The 24,675-nt window shown below is 42.0% G+C and overlaps 1 protein-coding gene across 21 annotated transcripts in view; it reads right to left on the minus strand.

Moving 5' to 3' along the window:
* Elavl2 (ELAV like RNA binding protein 2) overlaps positions 1 to 24,675 on the minus strand; it is a 155,240-nt gene that overhangs the window by 85,987 nt on the left and 44,578 nt on the right. Inside the window, exon 1 of one of the 21 annotated variants that reach the window (XM_051164099.1) lies at positions 21,847 to 21,868. The exons of the other annotated variants lie outside the window; for them this stretch is intronic. Within the exon in view, the coding sequence (XP_051020056.1) occupies positions 21,847 to 21,854 (8 nt within the window). The 5' untranslated portion in view covers positions 21,855 to 21,868. Of the gene's footprint in view, positions 1 to 21,846; positions 21,869 to 24,675 lie in introns of those variants that run through there. 21 annotated transcript variants of the gene reach the window in all.

The raw sequence follows: 24,675 nt of genomic DNA on the forward strand, positions 1-24,675 counted from the left end.
ATTATTTAAGGGAAAAAAGCCTTTAGCATAAAAATATTCATGCAGATAGCCAAATCAAAACACCTTATTACTGATCAGCTAACAGTGAGAGTTGGATGGCATTTTAAGAAACGTACCTTATATATAATACTATGTAAGAATTCAAAGTACACAGTGGACGTTTTTGCTCAATTTAGCATAGTGCTTAACAGGGGGTCTCAGAAGGGTCAACAAATTGTCAGTAAGCTGTGATTAATACTACTTGCCTGGTACTCTTAAAGTCACTCAGGAGATTAAGCCATTTTAGAGAGCTAAGCCATGAACTAAGATTAATTCTGAAGATAAACTAGTTTGAACCATCCCACACTGAGAAAATCGCTTTGTGCAGCCAAATGCTTCTTGGTATAGTTGGATGAGACAATTCTGTCTGTGTTTACTGATGAAAGAAACGCTATGCGTAAAACCACCCTAACCACCACAGTTTGGTAAACAAACCTGGGCACAAAGAAAATGCACAAAGATGGTGATGCCAAGGTGGTGGGCGGTGGTGGCAACAGGGAGGTTGGACAAGGTAACCATGAAGAAAACCAGAAGGAATCCCAGTTATCCTGATGCTTTCGAACATCAGCCTCCTTTCTCATTTTCCACCTCAACTGCTCACCAATCTCTCTCATGCTCTCTCTTATCTGAGAGTTCAGCTGAGTTTCCGGATAGCCCAAGAGACTAACCTAGCCAAAGAAAAGCACCCCTCATCTAGGCAATCAACAAACTCACAAGGCATGGGCAGAAAATACGGAGAAATCAGTCCATAGTCGTAAAAGGTAGCTGACCTTTGCTCTCTCATGAGATGGACTTGCCCTAATTCCACTTGATTCATAGGGCATAATGACTTTTAACTTCATCTCTTAAACTACACCCCTCTAAAACAGAAATAGCTGGTAAACATAAAAGGAAATTCTCAAAGTGCTGAGAAGAAAGGGCAGCAAGTGGTTCCACAATCTGGAACCACTTAGACCACGTAACTACATGTGCAACAACAGCTCCTAAACCGAAGAAATACGCAGCAAACCAATACAGCTCTGGGCAGACACAGAGCTGCCCATAGTTAAACCTGAAAACAGTAGGTTCATAACTGAAATGAGGCATCACAGAACCTGGGAGATGGTAGCTTCCAAATATGCTTTAGTCACAACTAAAAGGACCTAAATAAATAAATAAATAATTAAAATAAAATAAAATAATGTGCTTCAAATATCAATAAATCCTAAGGACTCAGGCATCTGTATTTCCTCGAATAGGTAAATCTCATAATACAGAGGGCAACATGCTGTGTATCAGGATGACTCAGACAAGGAGTCCCTACTTACTTTCTAGCAAAGAACAGAACACATAAATAGAACCGCAACACAGGGTGCAGGCTGCAGTGTGAAGGGGGATGATGTTGGGGTGATATGAGGAAACCCTAACAGAGCAAGTACATGTGCAGAAAGCTGTGTGCTGCCCACTGTTCAAAGCGGGGATGGGGTCTGTACAGACTCAGCCATTCCATACATGCCTGCCATGTTTCAGACACTGGGCTGGGCGGACTGCAAGCAGAAACAAGACAGGCACGCAGGGAATGTAGCGGGAGGCACAGGTATTAAACAAGCCAAAGGTCAGTTTGTGCCTCCACTCCCTTTCCAAGGTTAGGAAGAAATTCAGTAAATCTACAGAAACAAGAAGAGTGACAAGAAGACAGACTCTGGAGCAGTGACATTTGAACCAAGGCCTTGACCCAAGGAGAAACATCTTAGATCTACTTCACCTTTGGGGGCACAGCATGCTGGCACCATGGGAAGGGGCAAGATGAACTGTGAGGCCTGAGCAGTCTGTTCCAAGACTGGCCGCATGCCATGTGTTAGCTTCTATAGACAGAGCTGTCACAACTACAGAAAATTAAGCTAGAAAGCAGGAAACCATCCATGTCCAGTCATTTCTTTGCTGACGTGAAGGAAACAAAGCCTAGACACTGGCTCAGTGTCCCTTAACCAGGTGTAGGCAGAGGATGCTCCTGCCTGTCACACCCATGACATGCAACTGCCAATTAGGTCTTCAATCAGATAATTCACATGAAAAGCTGGAGCTTGGAAAGTAGGTAAAAAATAATTAACACCTGCTAACTTCTGGTAAAACAGATTAGGTGCCAAGCATTTCACTAGAATGTACAGAAAAACAGTTTCATACATTTGAGGTAAGATGAGAAATGTGGTTAAGTTTTTCACAAAAATCACAAAATAAAATACATTCCATTTCTATTCTAACGTTGCACGCGTCCTTCTGGATGTCTGAAGTCCAGGGAGTCATGGTGATATACGGACTGCCTTTCCTTGGAGAAAGAGAGTTGGCACACAGTGCCCCATACCACTTTTACTGCTTACTGTACCCACCTGAGAAACAAGAGCATGGAGGAGCAATTGTTACTAAGAGCTGGGAATGAAGAAAGCCACCAGTGGGATTCGCAGAGACACTGTACCTGAAAGCCAACCACTGAAAACAAGAAGACAGGAATATACCTCCATCCAACAGCCACAAAATAAGAAAGGCCTTGCATAAAGCAAAGTATGCAATGAATTTTTCATGAATTCTGTCCTAGGGGACCCCCCCCCCAAAAAAAAGAAAACAAAGAAACGGATTTAGGGTCTTTCAATTACAACTGCCCTTTAAAAAAATCAAATATTGTCAAGAGGAAACGTTAATCTTTAATCACATATTTTCCCAAAAACTGCATTGTATTTTGCAGAAATAGTCAAAACAAGAGAGAAATCTCGTGAAGCCACTGCAACTCACCCCCAGTGCCTCCTCTCCCTCAACTCCTATCCTCCAGTACCAATCAGCTACAACACAGAGCACAGAAGCATCTCAGGGTCTGGGTCAAGCTGTAAATATGCATTTCTGAAGTACTGGCCAGCTTCAGCCTCAGCAAAAATAATAGATCAAAACTGAAAAGGCAACAGAGAAGAAAACAATCCCAGTGTTGAGGAAGTTGTCAGAGCAGGTGCAAAGACTAGGTTCCACTCCCCAAGTAAGAATTCCAAACTGCAATGTGCCCTTGACAGTCACAGATGAGGTCACCCACGAAGAGATAAGGTCACCCAAGATGCTGACTGATAAACTGGAAGCCCAACTGGCTTCCTCACTGATGCTGCACTCTATTTTAGACACCTACTGTCTCCAGTTCGCTGTACTTGAGGGATTTCTAAACCTTCCCAAGGACATCAGAGCCATGTCTGTACCTGAGCATTCATCTCTGTTCCCGAAGGAAAGTCACCTTCCAAAAGAACGCAGTCACAGCCCATAGTGCACGTACTTTGAAAAAGAAAATGCAGTTTTAACAACAAAATGGTATTATACACCAAGAAAGTCAAGGGGGCTGTAAGACAATTAAAATCCTGATACCTCATTTTATCAAATTGATATAATCCGTCAAGATCTAACTTATATTGAGAGAAGCAATACAGCTCAGACTACTTTAGGCAAAAAACTCAGGTGAACACTGATTTCTTCTAAGACATGAGTGATGCAGAAACGCACATGGGCCCTGAGCTATGGAGGACGATGACAGCCCAAAGGTAATTACTGGACTATTAGAAGAATTAGCAATGGAAATTCTGAGAGACAGCCTCTTTTATTATTTAAAAAAAAAATACCCTTTAATAAAAATCTACCTCCTAAAATTCAAAAGACAGCTATTTCAACTGGTGTTGATCTTGATCTGGCCTTTATGACTGGTGACACACTGTGTTACTCAGAAGGTCATATTAAATCAGAAATGGGAAGGAAAAGAATTAACCTTCAAGATAAACATAGGGCTGATGCTTACTAAGACCAAAAAATAAAATAAAAAATAAAAAATAAAAGAATTAGAAAGGTGCTGAGGAGGTAAACATAGTCTTCACAATAACGTACGGCCTCGGTGGTTAAGAGAGGAATGGGGAAGAGGGAAGACCGTGAGAGGAGAGAGTGAAGGAAGTGGAAGTGCGAGGCATATTTTAGAAATCCATGACACTAAAAATCCAAAGTGACACCCGCGTAATTCCATTTACCTTTCTATTCAAAGAAGTTTTGATGCTGTTTCTCTCATTTTTCTTTCAGAAGCAACTTTTTTTAATCTCTAGTAGGTTTTAAGAGACAAATGTATGTTTTTACTTCAGTATGCAATAGGCTAAAATTCCACTGAGGCCCTTGGATCTGTAAATAAACTGTAACGAGAAAGACAAGTGTTCAAAAACATGGGTAAAGGGCGATAAATGGGCAGCGCTGGAGAGAGCACATGGGCATCTGGGCACGGAGACCACAATGCTGGATGGGGTAAGGCTCTTAGTGGCTTAAGCCAGGATACGCCAGGCAGTGTGCTAAGCCCCTTTGGGAAGCATTAGCCTCATATGATACTCACAACTGAATCAAATGGGTTGTTTTAACCCTGTTTTTCAAATGAAGAAATGGGCTTACAAGAGATTAACTTGCCCAGAACAGCAAAAGATTGCCTACTCGGTTCAATTAGGCTCCAAGTTACATGTTCGTTGTGCCGTATCAGCAAAGCAGTCATGTTATCCGGTGCCTAGTTTATTTCTGACCCCCCCCCCCCAAAAAAATAAAGTAAGAAGGAAGAGGGGCTCTCTCTCTTGCTATAGTCTACAAGCTAATGCTTCTAGTCAGTACGGTGGAACCCTGAGTCAAGACTAATGTGCCTCTCCTCCCTTCCCTTTGAAAAGTAAACATTCTTGAGGGAAGGAAACTATAAAAATAATTTCTTGGATCTTTTAAGCCCTTGCAAAAAAATCACAATTTTTTAAAGCTATGTGACGATCTGAAGTGTTTTTGGTGGTGGTGGGGACAGTCCCTGTCCACGGCCCTGGCTGTTGTAGAGCTTGGTATGTAGACCAAGCCACCGCTGACCTCAGATCTGTCTGCCCCTCCTGAGGTTAAAGGTGTTCACCCCCATACCCTTAAGTTGTTCCTTTAACCCTTTCTTCAGTGCAGACATTTGTACTCTGAGGTCAGAGGTACACAACATTCCTGGAATGTACACTCCAGCACCAGAAGACTGTTTTGTTTCGTTTTGAAGGGAACATCTAGAATGCTGGGATAACCCACTAACGCAGACACAAAATGGGAGCTCCGGATCAAAGCGTTTAAAGGCCTTTTTCTGCAAAGGCGACACTTTGAATTCCGACAACACTCTTTGGCTAGAGACGTGCCTCTAAAAGATGTGATAGGTCCAGCTCCTGCTTACTTGTGTTTTATACTGAAAACAAAATAGATCTAACAGGGTGAATAAATACCAGTCAGAGGCCACAGAGGAATTCTTAAACAAGCTCATAAGCTTTTGTGGCTGAGGAAGAGAGATAGACACAAAAATACCCAGCACCACCAGGTTGGATGAAAAGGTAGTGGGCATTTCTGCCAAGCCATTGGACTCATTCTCAGGGGCCCACACACCCCTCTATGCCTAGCAGGTAAAACAAGAATATTTCTGTACTTTGGAATGGATTTTTCTGCTTAAGATTAATTAAAGGCACATCAGCTGCTCTGGGAATTCACTTTGAACCAAAAGGAGGTCACACTAAAACCTGACTAAAGGAACTAGAATGAAATCTGCTCTCACCTCACCGACACCTATGGACTCAATGCTTTAAAAAACAAAAATAAAAAAGGCTGCCAGACCCACTGCTGTCCCTCAGAAATACAAAGGACACTCCATGGTTACCCTGGAAAGGCAGGCAAGTAGCCATTAACTAGGTTAGCACCAGTAACCATAAACTAATTAGCGATGGGAGCCAGAGTGATGGTTTTGTGCTTTTTATATATGAGTGCTTTAGATACAAGGATCCCAGTGCTGGCTCTCCCTGCGGTTTGAAAACCAGGGCTCTATTAAGGAGCCATGTTTTCAGAGACATGATCTGGCTAAGTACGCTGACTAAAAATAACACAAAACACCTTACCCTCATGTGTCAGCATAAACACCACAGGTTGCAGGTGCAGCTGCCCAGCAGCTCGGCAAGGCAGACACCTACAGACCTTCTGTAAAAGCACCGCCAAGACCCCCTTTAGCACCTGCGGCAGAGCACGGTGCCTTTTAAATGCCTGATCTGTTTAAGCAGCTTTTAAAGCATAAACATGAAGACTTTTAGCCAATTTCTAACAAGAGGTCACACTGTAACACTGAAGAAGTCAAAGAAGTAATCAACTGTATACCAACTGTCAGCATCAATTCTAAATGGCAGAGTTGGTCAGAAACTGTTCTACACACACACACACACACACACACACACACACACACACACACACTCACTCACCTACAGGTTGGAAACACCCAACTGCTGGATGGGAGTAAAAATGTGAACATACAAAAAGCAGTTCCCTTGGAGATTGGATGGAAGATTGGAGACCAGAAACTCAGGGAAAAGACACTCATTTCTCTTCGTCTCTAGAAGGATTAAAATATCCGTATGTGGATGAACTGCATTTTACAAAATCCTGATGCAGAAGCCTTAGGCCCCCAAATTGACTATATATGTGCAAACGCTTTAAAAAGAGGGTAATCAAGTTACTTCCCACAAAAGAGACTTCAGATGTGCGCTCTCGCTCTCTCAGTCTGTTTCTGTCTCTCTCTCTCTCTCTCTCTGTCTGTCTGTCTCTCTCTCTCTTTCACACACACACACACACACACACACACACACACACACACACACACACACACAAATACACACCACAGTAAGAAAGCAGCCTCTACTCACCACCAGTGTCCTAGTACCTTGACTTTGGACTCACCCTCTACACCTGTAATAAAATGAACTTTTATGCTTAGCCAACCTAACCACTGGTATTGTTATAGAAGCCCAAGATGACCAATAGGATCCCCAAATTCTTTCTCAGTAGCCTTTTTTTTTTTTTTTTAATGTGTGAGTGTCTGCGCATATGCATGTGCAGTACATGAGTGCCTGGTGCCTGTGGAGGCTGGAAGAGGGCACTGGAATTCAAGTGACAAATGACTGTGAGCCACCATGTGGGTGCTGAGAACCTCGCCTGAGTACTCTGGAAAACCAACAAAAGTTCTTAGCAGCTGAGCCATCTTTCCAGCTACAAGAGCCTTTTTCTATTTTGATTTAGGCACCCTAGTATTTCTCCCCAACTTCCCATGTAAAAAACCTGAACACGTTCAAAAGGGGCCATAACCACCCTATCGATACCTCTTACAATTTCTCTTTCCCTTGCTTTTTATTCTCATTGGCATATGATTTAGAACAACCATTGTGTTTATTTCCTTCACTATGTTGTGGATTGAAGAGATGCACTTCGGAGGAGTGTTAAGCTCTGACAGGGGGCCATGGCAAACTCCCCCCAAGGGCTTCTCTGATACACTGGTGGTTTTATTTGAATAAGCATTTGATTTCAACCAAAATCATACTGCCAGCTGCTTACAGATGAGCAGAAACAGAATCATCCACCTTCAATCCCAACACACAAGAGGCAGAGCTCTTGAGTTTAAGGCACTTGGGAGGCAGCGGCACATAAATCTCTGAGTTCGAGGCCAGCCTGGTCTACAAAGTGAGTCCCGGACACAAGGCTACACAGAGAAACCCTGTCTCAAAAAACTGAAAAGAAAAAGAAAATCATGAATTTCCTAGCACGTCCCTGACTTCTAAAAGAAGGGAAACAGAAAACCCATGAAGGTTTGGCTCACTTGTGAAAAGAGACCAGATGCTATATCTTAGGGCAAAGGATGTCAACTTGTGACAGCCTAGAAATTTTTCAGCCCCATGTTCACAGAAAACTGGGGAGATGTGACTTTAACTCAACGCAAAGGATCTCACAGGCTTCACCATGCTGTAAGCCCATCAGGAGTTCTGCATAAGGTCTGGAGGCCACGAAAGCAACTCACACCTTTGCTCCCCAAACCTATCACTCAATTCTAGCGATAAGATACAAGTGAGGGGATAACAATCGGAATGTAATCTGAATAAATTATTTAAAATTTTAAAAATATTAAATAAGGGGAAAAAAAAACTTCCCACTGGCAGTCTCTGATGTTTCCAGTTTCCAGCTATCACTTCCCACCAGTTCTGCAAAGAACATCACAAACCTTTCCAATCTTTTTATGAGACAGTAACTGAGCTTCATAATCACACTGGACCCTACATATTTAAACTACACGGCAGCAAGACACAGTAAGACACCACAGCTTCCAGCAGGCTTTACATGTTGACAGAAGAGCCTCTGCTCCACTCCCTGGGCTTTGCCTCACACTTTCATAGCTGCTTTCTCCAGCTGACATCTTCTCCCTACTAGACCCCATGCATACTTATGACCATCACTGTAACAAATTTGGCAGAGTCTTCAAAGAGCTCTTTTGATACACAGCCATTGAGACCCTGACAAGGACTTCAGTTCTATGACAGTTTCTATGGAGGGTTGAAATTTTAGAAGAACCTTAGCTCTTCCATCCCTCTGACCAAAATAAAATACATTCCTATCAGTAGCAAGGAGAGGTAGCCCAAGGTCCATAAAAAACAGCCAGAAGCACTCAAGCACGCACGTACAGATTTCATCTACTGTAGGTATGATAGAACAGAGAGCGCGGGCCAGCGGATCCACAACAGGGCCCAGAAGCTGGCACGAGCCAATAGTGTAACATTCAGAGACTTCTGTGACTATTTCCTGGAACATTAAGTGCCCAAGAGGGCTGGGCTTCCCATCAAGAGGGGGAAAGAACCACCCACTTCTATGACAGATTGATTGCTAAACACATGTACAGCAGGCCCCGAAGAGAAAAAGCAAGCTGTCCTGCCAGAGTTCTTAAAAGCTTCTGAGGACAATGATTTTTTTAAGGAAGGGGTAAAAAAGATGCATTCTAATGCACAATAGATAGCCCTTTATCTCAAGACTTAAGGCTGAATAATATGCTTTCAGTTTTACAATTTCCTAGAATTCCAAAATATCAGGCACCTTTAAATAAGAACATTAGTCATAAAAGAGTAATTACTAAAATTGCAAAAAGCTTGTATGGACAAAGTCCACTGTTAAAATATTTTTTAAGTGAGTACAGTTAAATGCAATGTAATCTCGTCAGAGCCAATATACCACCTAGTTACTCCCTAAAGCCCTGACCAATGGAATATAAACACGCCAGCAGACTTTAACCTGCTCATCTGTCGTTGCAATGACAAGCAGAGTACAGCCCTGCATCTGGCCAGTATACACAACTCCTTTAAAAAAAAAAAAAAAGAACCTAAAAAGACTATTAACACTTCCTTCAACCAAATCTCCATCTCACAGAAGCACACACACACACACACACACACACACACACACACACACACACACACACACACACACACCCCTGTGTGTACCTGCTACAAATCAACTATCAAACTACCAGAGCACAATTAGTATGTTTACACTGTAAAACATTTCTAGGCAATATGCTGAAAGTCAACAACGAGCAACATGGCCCCTGCGATCGTCACCAACCTGAATGAAGTGGATTGTTTCTTTTTCTATATTTTATATGAAGGTTTTCTAAGAGCACATGATCCCAATAACTGTGGGAAACAGAACAGTGTTTTAAGAATCGGAAATAAAACATGCAGAGTCATTAGTTATCACATAAAATGACCCTTAAAAGACAATACAGCTTACGGCCAAGATGAAACTAAGTTGTTGGCATTAAGTAAAATTTAAAATCCCTAGATTCCTCCTCCAGCAGAATATTCCTTTGTTCATTACAACCCTGAGACAAAAACAAGGCATTTAATGGAGATGTGTTTTCTCCTGGAAAGCTGATTTATTGCTATTTAGTGCTTCCAAGAAAGTATTTCCAAGAGTTAAGTGATCATTTCAGTATTGACTCCTCTTCACAGGCTGCTCTGTGGTGTTACCACCTCCTTACAAACTGAAACACTGAAAAGAATGCTTAGATGACTTCTTTCATCTCAATATTCCCCCCACCAGATTTTAAAGTATCGTACAAAAAGCAAAGAACCCATTTATTCTTGGATTCTCTACTGTGCCTCATTTTTAAAGGGCACAAAAATTAGAAGAGTAAATCAATCCCCTGATGTAAGGAAGGATTGACCCAAAAGCCAAACAGCAAGTGACAAATGTCCAGGTCCTACTCTTAAACACAAGGTCACAATGGTGATTGATGGCATCTCATAACTGTGGTTCCACCCCTGGACTCTGGAGCCTTCACTAGCTTATTCCAGTTCCTGCTATTTACAAATGTGGATGCTTATTACGTATAAAAGCTCTTAGCTCCAATAAGCTCTGGGTAACTTGCGATCTCCATTTGAAAAGCCTCTTCCTCACAATTACCATCCATTTGAAGACTGATTTGACCCACACTCCGTCCTTTGAGACATTACATAAAAGGACTCTCACCTACTCAAAAATCAATCTTTTCAATTAGATGAAAACTTAATGAAAGCTGAGATCATCTTGATGAAAGCAAAGTACTGCCCAAAGGCAAAAACAGCTTCACACTCTAACAGTAAACCCACCAAGTTGCCAGATTCTAGCTCTACTGCTTAGTCACTGTGGTTCAAAGATGTGTGACTACCACAGGAGGGCAGTGACTTGCTGTAAGGACCCAGGGTTTACCAGCCTTACAAGAAGCCCCAACACTGGCCATGGCAAATAAATACTAACACTGCACAAGAAACTATTATCATAGCCCCGTAACTGAGCGTCTCCAAAGCAAAGAGTACCATCTCAAACATGCAACAGGATTCTAGCACCCTTCCTGGGCTCTCAGTACAGCGTACTAGACTGATCCAGTACCCGTGATCATGTGATTCAAGAAGAACGAATTCTGGCTTATCTAGCATTCCCTGTAACCCCAAATGACACACGGCCAATGGTATGGAGCCATTTGAGAGGTGCTGGGTGATAATGAATGAGATGGGGACAGGAGTCTGCAAAGCTGGTTGATGACATAGCAGCCAATCTGGCTAAGCGGAAATGAGCTGAATTAGCCTGTCCTTCAAGCTTCAAGATTCTGCTACGTCTAACAGCTACCATTTGCCCAGGCAAGTCCTGAGCAGCTAACCATAGCAAAGGATATTCTGCAAGAGTGAACCAAAATCCAAAGAGAATCTACTCTTCCCTTAACACCCCAGAGTGAATCTAAATCCCTTCATTAAAAGAAGCCAATGACAAATGCTTTCCAAAAATTGCTGCAAGAAATTATTACTAAAAGAACTGTTTTCTAAAACTTCTTAGATTATGAAACATAATCATCCTTTAAATATGTGTCCGCTCACTAGGAGCAGCATAAATAAATACAGCCACCACCAGCAGCAGCAACGTCATCCGTCACAAAACATGTGCAACGCACGTTTATAGGACCCTCAACTACACCTAGGGATTCAATGTATGTAAAAGGGGGGGGGGGCTGGGAAGATGGCTTAGGTGTTGCAAACAGTTACTGGCCCTCCAGGAGACTGCAGCTTAGTTCCCAGTACCCACGGAAGGTGGCTCACGAGCACGTGTGACTCCAGCTCCGGGAGATCCAATGCCTTCTTGTGGCTTCTACGAGTACCAGAAGTCATGTACACACGCTCACACAAAGATCCTCACACACATAGTCACAATTTAAAAACTGAAATACTTTAAATGACAACAGGGTGCTGCAATGAGGAATGCTTGATAATGGGACACCAAGAGGGAGAGACTGAGAGAAGACAGGAAAAAAAAAGTCACAATTTCACAATTTAGGGCTACCATAATGAAATACTATACTGACCACAAAGCATGAGGTAAGAATTGACTGGCTTACTAAAGGGAAATTTGCTTGGCTACATCATAAAGTAAAATATTGTATCTAGCCAAAAATGGGGAACTGTGAATGCCTCAAAGTTCTTAAAACTCCTCTACAGGCAACAAGGAGCCACTAAAAGCTTCAGGCAAGGGTGAGCAGCCTGTGTCTCCTTTAATTACTGCAAGGTCATATTTATCTTAGGAGATAATTCATAAACCTAGTGCCCAAAGCTACAAAAGCGCAACTGTACTAATTAATCTAAAATTAAACTACAGTACTGGGACACAGAGAAGTCTAGACTTCAAGCTGGTTCGCCAGAACTAGGGGCTCTTGAGCGCAGGCTCTAACCCTGTCATCAAGCACCTCTGGGCCCGCACTTAGTCTGAGATGCTGCAGGTCGCACATGTGGACTCAGGGAAACGTGAGACCATGAGGAAAGGCAGGCAGGTTGCTTAGGAGGAAAATTTTAGGTCGGACTTTCTCTCCATTCTTAAATTCATTCATTCATTCATACACACACACACACACACACACACCCTTTAAATGATGCTGACATAATAAGCATTTCCACATAGCATTGACACTGACATCAGGTGAATGTTATTTGGGTATTCTGAATAGGATTAATTCTGTGGGCTCAGAAGGCTTTGTGTGGGAAGGAGAGTGGAGAAAGGCACACTTTGCTGCGTCTACCTTCCCCAGGCCACGAGCTGAAAGCTACACAGCAAGATGAGCACTTTCTCAGGCAGCCTTGCCCATTTTCCCTCTCTAGACGGCTTAAAATGGTTCCCAGGCACACATATAATTAAAATTCATTATCTTAAAATGCTGCTTTAGGAAATCCAGCAATCAAATCTAATATCACCCATTTTTATAGATAGATATAATTACAACCTAATAGGCATCATTTAATCAAGATTTAACAATTAGATTCTTAATCCAAAACTTGATCATTTTCTTCCTTATCAGAGCACAAAATTTTCTCCCAGGTGGTGGTCATATAAAGTGAAGAGCAGCAGAAAAACTAATAAATCCTTATCATAATAGCCTTCCTAAAGTGCTAATTATCACCCAATTATGACAGCCATAACCTGAGCATGCCGAGCCTAACAAAACCTAATGTGATCTTATTCACAGCAATTTTTTCATTATAATTTTCAACCTGGGTCTCCAAACAACGACTCATCACAACAACAAAAGGGCTGAGGGGAGGCTGTCTCTCAGGGCAGGAAAGTAAGAGTTGCGGATCAACACCTTCTTCCGGATCTACGGTCTACTGTAGATGTTTAAACTGGAAATTCAGCCCTTAGAGTTGTGCTGTTTCCCATCCCATTCCAGAGAGAAAAGCACCCTGCAGAGTGCAGCGCTCTCCCAAGACACTCTGGTCAAAACCACAACCAGCACCAAAGCAATATGGCAAACAGCCCCGCCCACAGATGAGGAGAGATGGAAGGGTTTTCACTGCCTATATTTTCAAGTCTGATTACCACTGCTCTCATATCTAATTACAATATCTATCCCCACTTGCAGCCAAATAAGATTAATTCTTAGTCACTGATCCTTAATAGTAACTCCTGCTACTCCCCGCAGCCAACACTTCTCTTCTTCTTTGAAAGAGATACAGCTCACTAATTAGTGTGTCTTCTTTTGAGAGCCCTTAATTGCCTTGCCACACCCAAGTCCCTTCCGGCCTGACCAAGATTCTTTACAGGCATGATACGCCAAACAAGACAGGCACAGCTGGGGTGGAGGAACCATTAACAGTTAGAAAATCCTGAAGCATCTCCTACCACTGAAAAGAGAAAAGTTAAGCCTTTTTGCATTTTGCTGAATCTATTTTTCCTTCTGGAAAAGTTACGAGAAGTCTTCTAGCGAGTGGAAACTAAGTCCTTGCTTTTAAAATGTAATTGTCCCAGGGTTCTGTGCATGCAGAAGACAGACCTGGCCTTGTATCAAAGTTTAAGTAATTCTATTGTATAAATTAAGTTCTCAAAGTTAGCAATGTCTCCTGAAGAAAAAACAAAAAACAAAAAACGAACAAACATATGCTCAGTCTTGTAAAATATTCCAATTCAGGAATGAGAACACGAAGCCTCACCTCTGCTGCTTTCCTACAAAGCAGCAGTTCTCAACATGTGGGTCACAACCATCAGAAAACACATTTTCTTTTTTTTTTTTTTTTTAAATATATTTTATTAATTTATTCAGATTAAGAAAACGCGTATTTTCAACGACCTTAGGAACTCTCAACCATCAATGTATTTTCATTGCCACTTCCTCACTGTGACACTGCTACTGAGCAGTGGTGTCTCCATTCCTAAGACCAGCAGAACCGTATGTTTTCCCACGGTCACGGCAATAGGCCGAGCACCACTGCTTTAACGCATCCGTCAGCATCCTCAGTAGATCCTGAGCTTGGCAAGGCTGAGGAACCCAGGAAGAAGCCAACCACCAAGTTATGGAATGCCAACAGTTACCCATCCCTTATGCTCAGTCTTATTGGCTCACACGGGGGCTCAAGAGTGGCCCTTCATACCAAGATCACAGAGCCCAAAGCAGCTAGCATAAGCAAGTGCCACTGTGACCCAATTCCTGGTGACTGTTCTTTGGCGTTCCTTCCACCCCAGGCTCCATCTTCTCCCCAAGGATAACCTTAAGTGGTATACAATCCCGCTAGCTATAGCTAGCGCTCTCTTGTGCTCGCACTCGCTCGCGTTCTCCCTCTTTCTCTGGTGATGAACAAGGGGAGGGCAGATAGGCACAGTGTCCATACTCAAGGCCTCACAAGGCTGGCCTCAAATTCATAATCTTCCTGCCAGTATCACCAAAGCACATGAATTATAAAAGTGTGACGCCATGCCATTGCCCACTAGTCTCTGGTTTACTGATTACAACTAAAAGGAACATTTAAAACGCCCCTCAAAGGACATGGATCAGCCATTGTTCCCCATTTTACTAACCGTAACTGCTTTTAGCTTAAGTGTCAGAGGCAACAGCTACTTCAGAATGTTTGGTCTCACTGAAGGCTACTGGTACAGCATCAGCCCTGGCAATGAAATTCTAAAGTTAGACAAGTCAAATTTTACATTCAACATTTAAACCCGCATCTACTTTGGGATAGGATATAAGATTTAAATTTTTTTTAATTTGAATGCTGACTTTCCCTCTCTCTTGATTCAATAGGGTACTTCCCAGGACAACAAATAACCTTGTAAATCTCCTCAGCTAATCCCACTATTGTGTATTAAACAGAAGTCATGGAGGAACAGTGCTGACATTCTGTTCTGGGGAACCCTTAGCTCTGGAGTGCCAAGAGCATGCTTAATAACGAGGACACTCACAGTTGGACCCAGGACAGAAGTACAAGTCCAGCGCAAACACTGTGAATGGAAGGCAGTCTCCTTTCCTCCGATCTCTCCTCCTCTCTGACAGGACAGACTCAACACCTCTCCACACTTCATTTCTCAAGGCAGTTCTTTGCCTTTGAAAACACCACCCTGGAACACTTTTAAGTGTGAAACACATACAAAACTCCAGAAGTGGCTTCTGGGGAAATAGCTCAGTCAAAAAAGTGCTTGCCCCACAAGTATGGGGACCTGAGTTCAATCCCCACCCATGACAAAAAGCTGGCAGTAGGGGCACACATCTGTAATCCAGCCCTGGTGATGAGGTGACAGGACACTGGTGCCCACTGGCCAGCCTAGCCTGATCAGAGAGCCAGGTTCTAGTCAGACATCTTGTTTCAAAAACTAAGGGGGGCAACTCCTGAGGAAGCCCAGCTAAGGCTGACCTCAGACTTCCCCATATTTGTGCATACATGTATACAAAACCCAGGAGAAACACAAAACAGAGCCAAGGAGGATGGCTCAGTGGGTAAAAGACACTCACTGTGCACTCTGGAGACCTAAATCAATCCCCAGAGCCCAGGTCAGGGTAGATAGGTAGGAAGCAGGGAGAGGGGAGTAGGCATGGGAGAGAAATGACCCAGCAAAGCTGACCTCTGACCTCCACATGCATGTCATAGCAGGAGCAACACACACACACACACACACACACACACACACACACACAAATAAATGAATAAATGTAAAATAAGAAACAGCACAACTGGAAATAGTATCAAATTTAATATTTAAAAAAATTAAGAATTCAGTGATGCCTCATTTTTTTTAAATGAGGCTGAAGCTCTCAGTTTAAAGATTTCATTTTTATAGCTATAAGGGGAAAAGTGGGAATGTTTGTTATCTTGAATTTCATAATTTGAAGGAATTTTTACTGCCATCCATTCAACACATACTAAAACCATCAGAGTATAAAAATGTGTCTATTCTGAAGGTGGTAAGTTTCTTGTAATCTGAAATTCCGGGCTGTCAGTACTTCTCCCCACCACCCACCTGCCTAGCAGAGGAACCCTCACCAGAAGTCTTTCGTTTTAAATAGAAATTGTCATCAGCAGGAGTTCTGGATGCTACCATTAGCAACATTTCTCAATCTGCTTCAGGTACATAAGTGTTAATACTTAACAACATAGTGTTCAGATTGTTAGTCTAATCAAAAAGCAGAAAATGTCTAAGGCAGTACATTTTTGGCAACTGAAAGAAATTATTTCTACCAGATCACTAAATGTTGAACCACAGACAAATAAACAGTGTGTCCCCGGCCACCACCCCTCTCTGGGGTGGTGGTGGGGTTTCTTCTCCCAACAATCAGGAATCAGCATTTATCTGACAACAGGGTTTTGCTGACTGACACCTTACTTCTCTCCTCCTTTCCCACTTGATCCCATGACTAATGGCGGGTGAGGAGTGCGGAGGCTCCACAGTAAGGCTTGTTTTTTAATTGCAGGAATGCGCAATAACCAACAAAGGAGATAGGGACTCTGTGTACACCCACGGACCCATTTAGTCAATTTCTATTTAAGAAACAAAATAGGACAATGAAGCCGATAAAGGAAAAAAGAAAATGCTTAGGTGAACTACTCCAAGGTGCATTTTTAGCTCATGTGACCTTCCAATATGCTCCTTGTATGTGTAAGCCAATGTGTGGGCATGTGTGTATTTATAGAAAGAAAGTGTTGAGAGCACTATAAAAAAAATGTGCATAAATCACGGAACATTCACACTTTTAAGATTAGCCCACAGCCTCAATTTTTAGGTAAGGAAAGCAATACCTAAGACTTGAACCAATGCAGACTTTACCAGCAACAGAACAGAACCCAAGTTGCAGCATTTTCACCCCCAAGGATTCCACTTCCACACTTAAACATGCCTCAGCCCGGCTGGAGGGCCACACGGTGCATCTAGCCAGCACTCCACACCGTATTCTTGCATTTCCTCCTTTGAGAGATGACTTGTGCCCTTAAAATACTAATTCTAAGTTTCTCTTTAAGACTCAGATGAGCCTGGCCTTACATCTTACAAGAAGCCATGCGTCTAACTCAACAGTCCTCAAAGTACAGTCTAGAACGTTTCCCTGTGACTCCAGGGTTTAGAGTGAGGGGCTGCAGTGGCAGTGGTTTTTGAAAGACATAGTCTCACTAATGTAGGCTTGGCCGGCCTCAAACTGGACAGAGATCAGCCACCAGCCTCTTCTTCCTTGGTGTCGGGACTAAAAGGTGTACACTACCAAGTCCAGCCTTCCTGAGACATTTTCAAGAGATCTAAGAAATAGAAACAAAGTCTTTTATTCCAATAAATGTAAAACCAGAACTCCCTGAACGGTCTAAATGCACAGACCATTGCTTCTGCATTCAGTCTGTAGCCATAAGAGAATAAAGCTGAGCTCCACTTTGGCCTTAATTAAAGGGGTTTTAAAAATGCAAAATTGTGCTATCCTTATCATTTTGTCTTAGGAGAGAAAAAACATACATAGATCCCCCATTTTTAAAAAATCTGATATTTACTAGCCTTCTTTTTTTCCCTATTATTAAACTTTCTCTTCTTACTAGTACAGTAAATACTGACAAGTATAACCTGCATAAACAAAAGGCCACCAATGGACTGCATAAATTAAGTATATTAAAAGATCCATGGGTTGTGAATCTTTGTATAACTTGTCAACAAATATTCTTTCTTTTTAGTGAATTCCTTTAGCACACATAAACCTTAGACTGCTAACTGTTGCTTTCCTGAGCAACTAACACACTAACTTACAAGCAAAAGTGAAAAACAAATCAACTGAATCACCACAACTTCTTTGATCAAGAAAAGAGAAAGACTCAGAGTGTTAAGGGCACTGGCTGCTCTTCCAAAGGTCTTGAGTTCAAGTCCCAGCAACCACATGGTGGCTCACAACCATCTATAATGAGATGTGGTGCCCTCTTCTGGCCTGCTGGTCGATATGCAGGCAAAACACTGTATACTTAATAAATAAACCTTTTAAAAAGGAAGGAAGGAAGGAAGGAAGGGAGCAAGGAAGGAAGATATTACAAAGAACCATGACAAATGCTTTCACGCTGCATACACTAGTTATTAAAATGCTAGGTGTTCTCTGGGTCTCTCCTAAGTGTAAGCTGCTGAGAAGCACCTCTCCCTGGGCATCACTGGAGGAGGCCCCAGTCAGACACTTGCCGCTTTTCTTCCCTCACCCCAGCCACTCATCCTACAGAAGTCTCTCCAGTGTGGGTCTCTCAAACAAGAAATCCATATGGATGGCAAGGCCTTCTAGAAAACACGTAGAATTTAAGAATTAAAAGCGTGTGGTGGTGCACGCCTTTCATCCCAGCGATTATGAGGCAGAGGCAGGAGGATGTCTGAGTTTGAAGTCAGTCTGATCTACATAGTGAGTGCCAGGCCAGCCAGTACAGAGCAGTGAGACCCTGCCTCAAAACCAGGTGGAGGAGCGCGATAGCATCGGAGATGGCTCAGCAATTAATAGCCCTGGCTGCTCTTCAAGAAGACTCAGGTTTGATTCTCAAGATGAACAAAGGAAGCTCACAAGGGGCTTCTATCCACGTCGATTTAACGTCCTCTTCTGGTTTCCTTGGATACCACGCCCATGTGCGGCACAGGCATACACTCAGGCAGTCATACATACAGACTAAAAAACATTTTTTTTAATTTTTAATTTTAAAAAAAAGCTTAGATTTTATTTTTAGTCTATATATTTGACTATTTGCCTGAACGTGTCTCTGTGCACCACAGGGGAGTATTGTCCAAGATAAAATCTAAAAAAAAAAAAAAAAAATTTTTTTTAGGCAGGCAGGGTGGTGCAAACCTTTGATCCCAGCACTCAGGGAGGCAGAGGGAGGTGGAAGTCTGTGAGTTCAAGGCCAGGCTGGTATACAAAAACAGTCCAGGACAGCCAATGCTACACAGGAAAACTCTGTTTAGAAGAAAACAACAAAACTTTTTTTTTTTTTTAAGGAATCAAGTGCTTAATATATCAAAAGTATACCAGAGATGGCTTAGTAGTCAAAAGCACTACCTGTTTTTCAGAGGTCCTGAGTTCAATTCCCAGCAATGATATGGTGGCTTACAAACATCTATAATGGAATGAGAGTCCTTCTGGTGTGCATGAAAACAGAACACTCATATACATAAAATAAGTAAATATATCTATAAAAGACAATAAAAATCTTTAAAATATAAATAAATAAATAATACATAATACTTAACCTTCTGCTCCTACAACAAAACAAAACTCCATTTACATAAAGCCTTCCAGCAGAGCCTCCCTCCCTCCCACCTAGCCCTAGAAGCCTTCTCCCTGCTACTGTGGCAGCTATCCTTAAAGCCCCTCTTGTGATCAGTGCTTATGGCTAGATTCAATACTCAGTGGCATCCACACCCTGCTTCTTCTGCCCTTCCAAACCTTGACCCACACCAAGCTCCCCAGAGGCAGTCAGCACTAATCAGCATCTAGATGCAAGGAAAAAAAATCAACAATCTATTAGATGCCCTTAAAATTACAAGGGAAACTAACTTTTGAAGTAATTAATGATTCCATTTTACCCATTAAGGACTATATATTTGATACAAAAACCCCATTACAAAAACTCCATTACAAATTACGAGATTTAAGTTTATAACTTTTAACTGATATCTGCGATAACAGAGAGTTTCACAATTTGAGTACTTCAGAGCAAGTGTAAGCGTATGTGGTGCTTTTGGAATGATTTATGAAAATGGAGTTTTGTTTTGCTGTAGGAGCAGGTTACATTATGATGCACTTTTGACATACTTAAACACTTGATTCTTTTAAAAATTGAGATTTTATTTTAGTCTATGTATATGAATGACAAAAAAGCAAACGCTTGAACACAGAGACACTGATCTTTCTCAAAGCAGCTTCTGCTTTCTATAGTGTTACATTAGAGAGTCGCTGCTTTACAGATGACTATACAACAAGACAACTCAACTCACAGTCATTTCTATCTCAAACAGTTCTCATAGTAAAAATATCTTACACAAGAGAACAAAAATATACCCTTAAGCTATCAATATTTCAGTCAAAACTGGTGTTTTTTGTTTTGTTTTGTTTTTGTTTGTTTGTTTGTTTGACAGGTCACACTTTCTGGTATCTGGTTAACTCACCAGATAGCCTCAGCCTTGGACTGGTGAGATTAAAGGCATGTACCTCCATACCCAGACAGGGCGTTAAAAAAAACCAAGCAAACAAATAAGCAATCCCTCTGGAGCATGAACCCACATTTTGAAAGAGGAAGTCATGCAGGAATTCCAAGGGAAAGGCCTTCTGGAGGCATGAAAGCAAGTCAGTGAACAGCACACGCCTGAAGTCTCCATCAGGAATCCTAAGACACCAGGCAACATGAGAAACTCAGCACCAACAGAGAATGTGTAAGGTGCTCAACACTGTGGGTATGGGCCCTCCTGGCTGGGACCTTCGTCCGTGTCCTTGAACCCTCTGTAGTAAGAAGCACGCTTTAAGTATGATGGCAGAACGAGTATTCTTTGGGGCAGCCCACACAGGGGAATAAACAAATGCTAAGAGAGTTGAACTGCTGTTCTGTAGAGTCAGAGCTCTGATAAAATAAGATCCCCACTTGGAAGTCTAAAAAGGAAGTCAAACTGAGACAGGAGATGTCACCTAACTGAAAAGCTTAAAAAAAAATTAGAGGATTATTTTGCTTAAAAACAAAAAGAAAGAAAGAAAGAAAGAGGCAGAGGCAGGGGGATCTCTGTGAGTTCCAGGACAGCCTGGTCTACAAAGATTGCCCAGGACAGCCAAGGTTACAAAGAAAAACTCTTGTCTGAGAGGGTGGAGGGAGATTTAAGCCGGCGTGGTGACACACACCTTTAATCCCAACCCTCATGAAGCAGTGAGTTCAAGGCCAGTGTGGTCTACAGAGTGAGTTCTGGAGTGGCCAGGGCTACATAAAGAAATCCTGTCTTATTTAAAAGGGAAAAAAAAAATGAAGATTTATAGGCATCCAGGGGCTTCCTGGTTTAAAACAAACCACATATGAATAGAGAAATATAGCTAAATTGGTACAAGCAAGGGCCAAAACACCCTGGTGGCTACTAATTAATAGAAAGTCACAAACATCTCTTTCGAGTTTACAGTTTGTGAGCATGGATGTTAACAGGAGATATGATTTGCTAAGCTAAATAAAAGCCTTCATTAACGAGAAGTGACAGGATCACAACCCTGCGACTGATAAACTGCCAACATACCAGAGGCACTGGAGAAAGGGCTGCCTGTGTAACTTATTACAGCTTTAAAATGAGATGCTTTAGAACACACTGCTCTGTGACAGGGCAGTCCTACAACATCCTAGGCGGAGCTGCTTTGTAGACTGTGTGCATACATGTGTGTACCAAGGCGTACTGCACGAGGCGACCTGGACCATCACCTCAGAATACTCCCATCTACGTGCACATGGACTCGGTGCTGCTCGGAAAGCTGCCCTTCCAACAGCCACAGGAAGCTCACAGGTCTATTAAATGACTGGCCCAAGGGTCATCCCTGGAGCCTGCTCCACACTCCTGACAACACAGCCTCTTCAATCCAACCCTAAAGCTGTCCATATTTTTTTTAACATAGCACAGTCTGAAGCTGTATAAACTAGTCATAAATTCATGTAAAAGACGAAGTTTCAAAGTACTTACAGAGCCATCACACGAGCTCCTTTCCTGTGTGGCTCAGGTAAACTGTCCAAACTCACTAGCTAGGGGAGAGAGTAAAGCTTTAATTATTCCCAGGGATGGATGAGACCCAACAGTGCTGTTAACACAAAAGTCACTTTAAAATATTACCCTACACAGAAACTGGCATTTAATTATTATCACATGTTCCTTTAAAATGTAGAAATGTTTCGTTGTTTAAATATCAAGGACTTTATTAACTGTAATTAATCAAATATGTATACTGTAATGTCGGTTTTACAATAAACAGAATAACAAGGTTGAATATGCTAGTTTTTAAAATTACATGACATATTTACCCTTACGTAACTTTACATCATTTGTTTATTTAATTGTTTAGTTATTTATTTACTTACTTACCTACTTACTTGGAGAAATAGATACCAGGGCTGGAAGTGGCTCAGTTATTAAGCTGTTCTTCCAGAGGACATGGGTTTAATTCACAGCACCCATCTGGTAGCTCCTAATAGTCTGTAACTCCTTCTGTGCTCTGCACACACTACATGCATATGGACACAGGCCTACCTACATGCAGGCAAGGCACCCATGCACATAAAGTAAAATAATTAAACAACCCACCACATTGAAAGAAATACTGGGACCAAGAAACAAGACTGAACGAGGCCCAGCGCTAAAGAACCAGAACCAGGGTCTGAGGCAGGAAGCCCAGACTCCAAAAACAAGGTGGTCAGCCTGAGCTGCAACTGGATGAGACTTTATCTCAAAACAGAAAAGTGTACAGCAAGGAGCTAGGGTGTGGCTCAAAGGTGGAGCACAAAGGTGGAGCACTCACCCACTTGTCTAGCATAAGCCAAGCAGCAGGCTCAATCCTCAGGAGTAAAACAGGTGTAAGGCAGAGTTAATGATAAAACTTTCAATACAGGTGAAGTGGCTGCCCAGCAAGTGAGGAGCGTCCCAAAAATTCAAATCCGATTAGTCATTAGAAACAGTCCAGACATCCAAGCCAGCTAAAGCCTGCAGTCCTGACATACCAGCTCACCAGCTCCCCTATTCCACCTCTTTTACTCAGGTCACAAATAGAGCTAGAACTATCCAGAAGAATGAAGGTTAGTATGTACAGTTTCAGAGGCTTTTTTCTGCACGCCTAAGAAAAATAAGCCTGGAACGGAAAAGGTTGATGAAATAAAATCCAAATAAAAAAATGTCATAACTATGTTACATCAGTTACAGACAGTATAAAGTAAAGAAATCCGAAGTTTTAACTTACTTCCCAAAGAAAGCCAGGTAATATTTTTTTTAAAGAAATCGATTTTAACTTCTCCAAGGAAATTAAAAGTATTTCAGCTAAATATGATGTTAAGATAAGCAAACCAGAAAACTACTTTGCCATACACTCACTATATTGCTTACTTCTGATCTCTGTAGATAAAGGAAGTCATGGGAGGTTGACTTTCTGATTGTCCTTTCTGCCGTGACATCGCTCTGGTCATTTTATGGCAAATGTATGGTTGCAACTGTAAGTGACTGATTAAGACTGTCCTTAAATATGTGTAACTAACACACACACACACACACACACACACACACACACACACACACACACACACACATTCCAGAGTCAGAGAAAGAAAAAAGTCTTTCAGGATTCCTGCAAACAATACTGCCTGAGCCTCTACACTGCAGGAATGGTTTCAAAGACAATTACAAGGATAGTAAATCCCTCTAAAGGTAAATGAATGCTGGGTATACTCTCACTAGTCTCCTCTCCCCAACTCCTCCCAGATCCTGCCCACTTTCCCACCCACCCAAAGCCTTTTCTCTCATTAGCATCCAAACAAGCATATAAGAATTATAACCATAACATAAAAAACTAGAATAGGACAAAGTAAAACAAGGATGGGGGGGGGGGGGCCGCAAGTCAAAGTACAAGAAGCACATACAGACACCGAGACACTTGCACAATCACAGAAAACCCATAAAAACAAAAACTAAACTCTTAATATATAAGCAAAAGATTTCCAAGAAAAAAAAAAATGTCTAAGCAAAGCACTGTGAGAACAAAAGCCTCCAAAAACACTATGGAGTTCTTTTTGTGTGGGCCATCTACTGCTGGATACGGCTCTGCCCTCTTGAGCACTCAGTGAGACTCCACTGGAGAAAAGCAATTTTTCCTTTGTCAGAGGTTACCAACTGGAGATAGCTACTGGGTTAGGGATGGGGGCTATTTCCCCTGGGGACTCTTAGTAAAAGGAGGCAGAAAGAGAGTTGGTGGATGGAAGACACCAAGGAAACAAGGCACTCACAAACTCTGTGGCAGCATACACAGGGACACAAAATTTTAAAGAAATAAAATGACCAGCCAAGCAAGATCTGGCAAAGAGAGGGATTGTAAAATGTTTTTTTTTTTTTTTTTCATAAACTAACAATTCCGTCAATGGCAATATCAAACTTTGGATGATTTGATGAAGTCTTTTAAGCTAAGCAAGAACAACAGACCTACTTACATTCTTACTGCCTGAATCAATACCCTCAACAAGCAACTATTAAGAAGCGCTGTTCGAGCCATTTCTGACACACGCTTCTGATCCCAGCACTCTAGAAGCAGAGGCATGCCAACTTCTTGTGACCCTGAGGCAACTCTGGTCTACATTGGGAGTTCTAAGCCAGCCAGAGATACATGTGAGACCCTGTCTCAAGAGAAAGAAGGAAAACAAAGCATTTATTTTACTTCAAAATCAGACACAGACAGCCTGTCGTCAGGTCCATGAGTGAAGGGGTAAAAGATGTAGGAACACAGACCTGATTTAGAGGTTTGGTATTCACTGTATAGTT

Source organism: Acomys russatus, chromosome 2, assembly GCF_903995435.1.
Source record: "Acomys russatus chromosome 2, mAcoRus1.1, whole genome shotgun sequence".
NCBI classification, from domain to species: Eukaryota; Metazoa; Chordata; class Mammalia; order Rodentia; family Muridae; genus Acomys; species Acomys russatus.